Raw genomic sequence first — 10,032 nt, forward strand, 5'->3', positions numbered from 1 at the left:
CCAGTTGCAAACAGTAGACCCTGGGGTCTTGTTTATGTGAAACATCTTGAAAATCCAGAAAGTCAGAGAAAGGTCAGAAAAACAACAATGTGTCTTGTGACTTGGTAACATTCCACAAACGACTGTATAAAATAAAGCAGAGCCTGTCGTTTGAAGTGGCTGCCATGTTTGTCTTGTCTTGTGTGTTCATTCCTTTGTTTAGGAAACACGCGGACCCCAACACTCCCAATTCTTAGTCCTTTAATACCTGTTTTATCTCCTTCTCTTATTCAGACCTTGCATCTTCCATTTAGTTTTTCAATTCTTACAAAACCTCATCCAGGTCATCACCAATCATTCTATATGACACATGCTCCTTCTAACAACCCGACATTATCACCTCTTACCACAACATCTTCCTTCAGCGTAATCTCTCCCACTCTTGGTTCCCATGCCACCCCTAATCCTGCTTGAAGCAGCCCTGAGAAACATCACCCATTATCTCTCCATACCACCCCCAAAAATTTTCACCACCCCAACACTTCAACACTATTTTGTTGTATTTTTCTTATTAATATAAGAAGACAGGAATGTCAGGCCTCTGAGTCAAAGCTAAGCCGTCATATCCCCTGTGACCTACACATACACATCCAGATGGCCGGTTCCAGCCTTAACTGATGACCTTCCACCACAAAAGAAGTGAAAATGGCCTGTTCCTGCCTTAACTGATGACATTACCTTGTGAAATTCCTTTTCCTGGCTCATCCTGGCTTAAAAGCTCCCCCACTGAGCACCTTGTGGCCCCCCCACCCCTGCTTGCCAGAGAACAACCCCCTTTGACTGTAATTTTCTTTTACCTACCCAAATCCTATAAAATGGCCCCACCCCATCTCCCTTCACTGACTCTCTTTTCTGACTCAGCCCGTGTGCACCCAGGTGATTAAAAAGCTTTATTGCTCACACAAAGCCTGTTTGGTGGTTTCTTCACACGGACTTCCATGACAGTTACCATAGCGGGCAATATCAACATAATCATGTTAATTCAAGGAAGCCTTCAGCTTCACACCCCAATGTACCTCTTCCTCAGCCATTTTGCCCTTGTTCAATCGAGTTGATTTGCCTTGCCAATATTCAATCAGGTTTTCCACGTCAGTCATGCCTATCATGATTGTGAGTTCCCTAAGAAAGAGAACTACTATCCCTGTTGGCTTGCCACACAGCCAGCTTATCTCCGATGTTACCTTTGGGACAGTCAAGTGCTTCCTGCTGTCTCCCATGGCCTGTGATCGCTATGTGGCCATCTGCTCCCACTTCCCTATCCCACATACATATTTCCCAGGGTCTGCATCATCTTAGTGGTTGCTTCCTATCTGGGTGTGTGTGAATGCTTTATCATTTACCAGTTGTTTATTGAGCATGACTTTCCGTAGACCAAATCAAATCAACTATTTCTTCTGTGACCTCTCACCAGCTGTGACGCTTTCTTGTCCCCACATTTACATTGCTGAAATATTTCCTTCCATCTCAACTGGGTCAATCATTATAATCCCACTGTTCATTATGGTTATCTCATATCTATACATCCTGCATTTGATCATGAAGATGATCACTCCACTGAAGGGAGGCACAAGGCTTTCTCTAACTTGCACCTCCCATCTCACTGCAGTTGCTTTTTTAATAGAGTGGTTACATTCTATTATGTTTTACTGCAGTCAAACCACTCAGCTGACCATATTAAAGTAATGTCTGTGTTCCACACAGTGGCAAATCCCATGCTGAACCCCCTCATCTACAGTCTGAAGAACAAGATGGTGAAAGAGGCCATGAGAAAATTGATGGCAAGAATAAATTTCTAATTTTGAAAGAAATCCAATGTGAATCCAGAAATTGCATAAATAATAGTTCTGGGAACATATGTGATAGAAATTTATATTGTCCATTAGCTTTATTTTATGTGAAGAACTATCTTAAATATACAATGCCAGTATGCTATTAATGTCCACTTTAAGTTATAATTTTCTAGAGTCACAAAAACAGTACATCATTTCCATGAAAGTATGATTGGTTCAAATCAAATGTGTCTATTTCAGAGTTAGGATACCTCGAGAATATAGTTTTACTTCTCCTTTTTTTCCATTATTTAAGGAGTCTATGATTAAAGGGTGTGTGTTTTTCTTCAATTAAATAATATATATTTTTAATGCCATCTTATAAATTAGCATTCTGGAAATCATCACGCACTCGGTGGAAATGCAATTGATATTAGTGTTGGCATCCCAGGTCACTTTCTCTGAAAGACTTGGCTTCTGTTTTATGTTATCCTCATAATCTTTGGAAATAGAGATGCTGAAGTCTTGGGAATGTTTTATTCCCATCTAATCTAATTGAGACAAAAATAATTTATTTCAGTTTTGCCACCATGAGACTCATTCCAGATAACACAGAAGGAACTCTGAAGGCTTACCAGGCAGGCCTTTGAGCTGTAGGAAAAATTACTGGGTAACTCTGATGAAGAGGGGCCTAGGGCACAGTGGAACTTTCCTTCAGCAAGCCAGTTGGTGTTTCCAGGGTATAACATTATTGACTGAAGCACCCAGGTTGATGCAGGCCTGGAATACAACTGTCATTCGTCTTCGTAGTATGTGTTAAGAAAGTGTTCATGGTCACTACTTCTGTCACTGGTTTACTTTAGCTGTTTATGATTGAGTCTGGATACCAGTTTTTAGCCTCCTGAATGGCCTCCCCACCTCCAGAACCTCCTCTGTAATAATTTCTGATTAATCCTTCTTAAAAATTAAAATGTGGTTTTCCAATTATTACAAAAGTGATGTGTGTCACATGAATCCTAGAGCAAGAATGGATGATAGTTTACCCTCAATTCAATGTTTATGACATGTAAGTTGGTGGAAGCATAATGCTTTGCAAACAGTCAGGGATCTGAAGACAACCTATGGAAGAAACAAGTTTAAAGAAGTCCTGGTCACTCAGCACTCTGGACAATGAAATTACTTACCTATGGTTTTTGAAAAGGGTAACACCATCGAATCCAGGAACTGACACCAGCTTTTACAATGAAATAATCAGGCAGTGTTGCCATTAATCACTTTGGACCTCTTATGTTGGACATTTAAATAAATATATTTATCAGCCATTTTTATATCCTCTTTTGTGTAGTGTCTTTTCAGGTCTTTTGCCAATTTTATTCTCACTTTTCTTTTTGATTTGTTCTTATACTCTATCATGAATCCTTTGTCAGATTTGCATATTTTCAAGGTATATTCCCATTGTGAAGTTTACCATGTTGCTCTTATTTATATCTTTTGATGAAAAAAGTTTTTAATTTTAATGAAGTCTGATTTAATGATCTTTTCTTTAATGTTTAATGCTTTGGTGACAAGTTTGAGAAATCTTTCCCTAATCTAAGGTCACAAAGATGTTCTCTCATGTTATTTTCTAGATGCTTTATATCTTTGAAATTCAGAATTAGGCTATAATTTTATGGTTCTTTTTTATTTCATCTCTAAATTCAACACAGGCAAGGCCCACAAATTCATTCACTGTGAAAATGTATGGAACTATGGGATTGTTCTCTCGTTACCAGCTCCTCCTCCACTGCTGCTTTCTAGGTAAATTTAAGGGTATTAGTGGGTGAAATGATTTATTTTTGCATTTGGATTTCTTCTAAATTTCTCTCTGTCCAGGAAGTCCACACTGTCACCCAAGGACTGACTGATTCCTTCTCATCCCTTTAGTCTCAGTGTGTGGCGGGCCAGACTATGCACCTGCCTCAGATATGCAACTTGCTACAGTTCTCTGCTCACCTGTGTGGAAATGTGTCCATTAGGCTTTCACGAATCCTTTATTCTTGGTTCATTGCATATACACATGTGATTTTCATGTTGTCTAGGTTTTTCTTGTTACCATGTGATCAAAGGTTTTTCACATCCCTCTACATCCTAATTCAGAGATGCAAGTCCCACTTTGATTATTTTATAAATGTTAAATCAATCTAGATTTCCTGAAAAGAAAATCCAATTTGAGTTGCTTTTTTATCCATTTTGTTATTACTGGAGTTTATTTGATATTTTATTTAGCATATTTTCACCTATGTTCATGAGAGAGTTTTGCCTGTGGTTTTTCACTCTTGAAATGAAATTTTCAGGTCGGGGTATCAAAATATAAGCATGATTTGGAAAAAGTTTCTTTGATGCCTTTTCTCAGAAGAATTTTTTACAGGATTGATGCTATTTATGTCCTAAATATTTGAAGGGAATCAACATTGCAGCCATCTGGGCCTTCCACTTTTGTGGAAAAGTTTTTCCCCACAAGGCTCATTTTCTTTAACAAATGCTTAGTTTTTCAATTGCTTTCTAATGTCATTTTTGGTAAGATGTTCTTCATAATAGTTTACCTGTTCATTTATGCTTTAAAATTATATCTTTTTACTTATATTATTTAAGATCAGCAATGTCACCTTTCCATTCCCGATGTTTGCAATTCCTATATTTTTATTAATGTCTTATTATATGTTAAGACATATATTATGTCTATTAGCATTTTCAAGTAATGAAATTTTTGACTTGTGTTTTTCTGTATTGTACATGAATTTTCTATTGCATACATTTTTATATGTCTTTATTATCTTCATCTTTATTTCTTTGGGTTTAATTTAGTGTTTGTTATCTAAACTCTTGAGAAAAAGACTTAGATCATTGTTTTCAGCCTCTATTTTGCAATATATCCTGTAAAATATGGCTATAAATTTCCCTCTCATCATTACCTTATCTGATTTAATGTGCTATATTTTAGTTATTTAATTGAACACATCTGATTTTTATCATGATTTCTTGTTTAACTTTGTATCATTAACAAATGTATTGCTTATTTCCCAAAATGTTGGGATTGTTTTAAGTTACACTTTTGCCAGAGAACGTGTTCTAAAAGATTTAAAGACCTAAAAAAACCTGAAACTCGATTTGTGGCTCCGTATACAATCAGTTTTTAAAAAAATGTTTCATGTGTAATTATAACAAATGTATTACACTGGTATTTGATGTAGTATTACACACATTCCAATGGGATTAAATTTAACTGCAGATTTCAAATCTTCTACGTTCTTACTGAATTTTGTCAGTTTCTGTCAGTTATGAGCTTTGTGAAAAGCGTACAATTATCTTTTTGAACAAAATTTTCCTTTAATTCCATCAGTTTTTATGATTTCTATATTTTGAAGCTTTGTTGCTTTGTACAAATAAATCTACATATGTTTCTCTGGATGATTAAATATTTTATCAATATAAATGCTCCCCTTCATCTCTATAACTATATATTGCCTTATAGGCCATTGGTATAACTACTCCAGCTTTTGGGGGGGTTACAATTTACATTGCATATATTTTCTATCATTTTTATTTTTAATTTTCGTATATTTTATAAATATATATAAGCCAGATGACTTTGATGTTTATTTCTTACAAATAATTACCTAGAAATGGCACTTTTATATACTTATACATTTAGATTTATTTTTTCAACTAGTCTTCATTCATTATTGTTTTTACATGTTTTCTATAGAAATAATTTCCTTCTGCCTGAATAACTTTCTTAAGTATTTTCTTTTAGTACAGTTATGCTGGCCACAAATTCTCCAAGGTTTGTCTGTCTCACAATGTTTTATTTTGGCATAATTTTAAAGGACATTTTCACTGGGTATAGAATTCTAAGTTGGAAGGCTTTTTTCTTTTGGCAACCTAACTATGTAATTATATTGTTTTCTGGTTTCTACGGATTCTATTCAGAAATCATTTGTTTTATTATTACTCTTTTGAAAGTAATATGTTTTTCCTCCTTTGCTTTTAAGATTAAGTTATTCTTTGTCTTTCATTTTTAATAGTTTGACTGAAATGTAGATTTGGTTTTTTTTGTGTTCATCTTAATTGGTTTTAGTGGTGTTTTGTGAATCTATGAGTTGATTTATTTTAATGTCCCCAAATTTGTTTATTTCAAAATTCTAAATTTATATATTTTTTCCCATTATTTCTTTTCCTTTCCTTTCCTTTTGGAACTCTAATTCTATGTATATTAGAGTTTTGTACAAATTTTAACATACTGGCCAGGTGCGGTGACTCATGCCTGTAATCCCAGCACTTTAGGAGGCCAAGGTGGGCAGATCACAAGGTCAGGAAATCAAGACCATCCTGGCTAACACGGTGAAACCCGGTCTCTGCAAAAAATACAAAAAAAAAAATTAACTGGGTGTGGTGACAGGTGCCTGTAGTCCCAGCTACTCACGAGGCTGAGGCAGGAGAATGGCGTGAACCTGGGAGGCAGAGCTTGCAGTGACCTGAGATTGTACCACTGCACTCCAGCCTGGGTGACAGAGCGAGACTCCGTCTCAAAAAACAAGTAAGTTAATTAATTAATTAATTAATTAATTAATTAATTTTTAAAAACACGTCTTATGCTCTTTCCCTCACATTCTGTTTTCTCTTCACATTTCTAACTATATATTTTCCACTGACCTTTATTACAGTTCACTAATCCTCCCTTTATTGTGTGTCATCTGCTGTTCAATTCATCTACTGAGTCCTCAATTTCAGTTATCGCTTATTTCATTTTTTTTTTAATAGATTTAGCTTCTCTGCTGAACTGAGATTCTTTGAGGAATCCCAATGGAATGCTTGATGTTTTTACAAGGGTGTCTCTTTGACAGGCTCTGAAATTTAACTTTTGTATTCTCAGCTTCATAAGATTGCTTAAATCTCTAATTATCTATTTAGTTTCATACATGCTTTTTAAAATTTTCTTAACCTTTCCCTTTGTGTAGCTTCAGAATCTGCAACTGCCTTCAGAACATAAAGGCTTACCTCGCTTTGATATTCATTTCTCTAGGGTGTTAGTTTCTCCTCTTCTTCTAGCCATAGTATTATTAAACTAATTTTTATCTACTTTCTCCCATGAGCCTGTCAACTCAGAATCACTACTTTCTGCTTTGTCTCTCAGTCTCAGGCTGTGAGGAAATGTGACAGAGAATCTCAAGTTCACTGCAATCTGTTTTTCTCTTTTTCTAAGACTTTGGCTTCTCTAAAGCCTTTTTGCATTGGTTGCTTTCTAATGCCTCAAAACAGATTTTATCTTTAGTTTTAGCAAGCACATATGTATTCTTGGCAGGAGTATCATTCTGATAAAAGCTACTCCATTATAGCATGTTTTGACAAATAGAAAAAGCTTGGCCAACATGATTAAAAAGAATGAGAGAAAACAAACTATGCAAATGACTTACATGACATAGAAGTAGATTAATTTTTATTTAATCTTATGCACAACTTTACAACAGTACATTTTTTTAAACTATAGGAAATGTTTTATGTTCTACTGTAATGTAAATTAACAAACTTTATTTTAAAATAAATTAAAAATCTGAGAAGACCTTGAGAAATTTTTGGATGTGCATGTTTACTCTACACAGAGATTTATAAAGTAGAAATATATTGTCTCTGCATTTCTAACTAACCAATTGTAAATCTTGTGGAAGGAAAATAGCATTATAAATTTATTTCTCTTTCAATGTTTTTCCTTTATAATTATGTAAATATTTTAAAATATACATCAGTTTTTGAAAGACTTCAGGTTTAAGAGGAAAGAGCACATGCAATAACCTTCAACACTACAACAAACCTAAGAATTTATATATAATGTTGGAACATTATATAATCTTCTTATTTTGTGTATCAACATACACAAACTTAGAGCAAACTTAATTATAGAAACACATATATGTACATATACTATACATATATATTTTAAAAATATATATGTTTTAAATGATAAATAAGTGAGTTATGTTCCCAGATCAATGAGAAATATCTTAAAAACTCAGAGAAGTACAATCAGAAGAAAGAAAAATATATCCAGAATGTGTATGTGTGTCTATAAAAGAATAATGTCAAAAACCAGTGAGCCTAACACCAGGAATGTTCACTAACCCTTCAGAAGCTGAAAGGATATCAGGGCAACCAACAGATGGTTTAGCTGTGGTGCTTCAGTGGGAGCAGCTAGACTGCTTTACCAAGCTCTGTCTTTATTTATTATTATTATTTTTATTGTAGAAATGTGGTCTTGCTATGTTGCCCAGGCTGATCTTGAACTGCTGGCTTCAAGCTATCCTTCCCATTTGTCCTCCCAAAGTGCTTACCAAGCTCGTATATCACATCTCCTCCTAATCACCAAGCATCAGTGACAGGATTATGTTACCCAAGCCTCATCAGCACTCTGGAGAAAAGGAGTCAAGCACAGAAGACCAGACAATAGCACACTTCCTGACTGTATGTCCTGCTCTTTTCCAACTTTAGCTAAAATCTATAAGAAAATTGATGCTTCTACATTTTCCCCTATAAGCAGAGGTTGTAGGCAATAAAGCAGAAAATATCAAGCAGCAAAGATGAGCTCAAAATTGATAGTTACACAACAGTAGAAAAACAGCAATTCATAAAAGGGAAACAAAATAGAACTTATACTCAAAGAAAAATTTATTCATAATATAAATTATAATTAAATGTTTAAAGAGATAATGGAGATTATTATGTTCATAAAAACATATTTCATAAGACAAGAAAAGGCAGGCATTAAAGGGAAATAGTTAATGATTATGGAAGTTAAAATAAAAATTTCAAAATTATAGCAATTCACATATTTTACTATTGTTTAAAACAAAAATAAATATTTTGCTGTTAAAAACAGCAGCCACGTTGTCCCTTAACAAAAAACACATCATTTATACTTTCTGTAACTTGCTTTTTGTCTTAATATTTTGGGGAATACATATAAATCAATTTCTTTTTTTAATAGTTTCATAGCATTACATACTTTGAAGGTAACATATTAAATTTAATGGACATTCAGGCATTTTCAAATGTTCACAGTAGTAAGGTATGTAAAGAACATTCTTGCATAACTTTTTAACATACTTAGATATTTTAAAATAATTTTTTGTCATTTAAAAATATACACAAAAATATATAAAATCTATAGTTCCACAAGTTCCTTTACTTAGCATTTGATTGCTTTGAGCAAACTTCAGACATATTATTTCTTCTATAAAATCGTAAAGATAAAAGCTTCCTTAAAAACAAATAATTTAAGGAAGATTTTAAAATCTTATAGGTCTTGTTCAAGAAATATGAATAAAATGCTACTGTGGGAAGTGTTAGGAGCAATTTATTCTCCCTGATGGAATTTGGGCAATTTTTACTCATTAAAGTCTTTCTCTTGGATCATTCATTAGTCACAGTGAGGTTCTCAACAAAGTATATATAGATCTAAAATAATTTTTTAAGAACTAAAATGACAACCAAAAGCAATGATTCCTTTTTGGAATAATGAAATGAAAGGATAAATGGAACCCCTGATAATTTAGAAAATACTTTAGACACACACTTTTACATGATTATGTATACATGCAATTTTCAATTGCTGTGAATTGTCAGTGTAATTTCCCCAGACAGATAATATACTTAAGGTGATATATCCCAAGTGTATCAAACTTTGCATAAGCATAATTTTATTGCACAGTGAAAATTGCCTAGATTCCATACCTACTGTTGAAGTATGCATCAATGGACAATATTTGCCCTGGGTCACAGATACAGAAATACTTGTCAGTTTCACCAAGGAAATTTTCAGTAGTTAAGCAACTGGGATTTAAGTCAGTTACATCAAAGAAATTTTCAATTGCTAAGCAAAAACAGAGCTTGGTGATTTTATATACATGACAAAATTTAAAACAAGATAATTGTGAAGTATATAGTAATATTCTCTTTGTAAAGTAATAAAACTAAAGATCCAAGATTGTATTTAACTTGCTTAAGGTTCTGCACCACAAGGGGCAGAGCTGGAAACTGACAAAAGTCCTTATTTCCACATACCACTTTTCTTGACATGCTATATGAGCACTTACGTACCTACTCTAATTTTATTTCTATCTTTCATACATCTATGTTTTTTGAAATAGAAAGTTCATTTCTGATTTGGGTCTATGTCTAAGCAATAATCTTA

The 10,032-nt window shown here is 33.8% G+C and overlaps 1 protein-coding gene across 1 annotated transcript; it reads left to right on the plus strand.

The window, feature by feature from the left end:
• Positions 1 to 977: 977 nt before the first annotated feature.
• LOC105520578 (olfactory receptor 481-like) lies at positions 978 to 6,130 on the plus strand (the record flags this gene model as incomplete). Its single annotated transcript, XM_011954385.1, has 3 exons — positions 978 to 1,089; positions 1,741 to 1,824; positions 6,093 to 6,130. Coding segments are annotated over exons 1-3 (234 nt in total), but the record flags the coding sequence as incomplete, so codon positions are not given.
• Between the last annotated feature and the right edge of the window lie 3,902 nt (positions 6,131 to 10,032).

Source organism: Colobus angolensis, unplaced genomic scaffold (genome assembly GCF_000951035.1).
Source record: "Colobus angolensis palliatus isolate OR3802 unplaced genomic scaffold, Cang.pa_1.0 Scaffold381, whole genome shotgun sequence".
Classification (NCBI taxonomy): Eukaryota; Metazoa; Chordata; class Mammalia; order Primates; family Cercopithecidae; genus Colobus; species Colobus angolensis.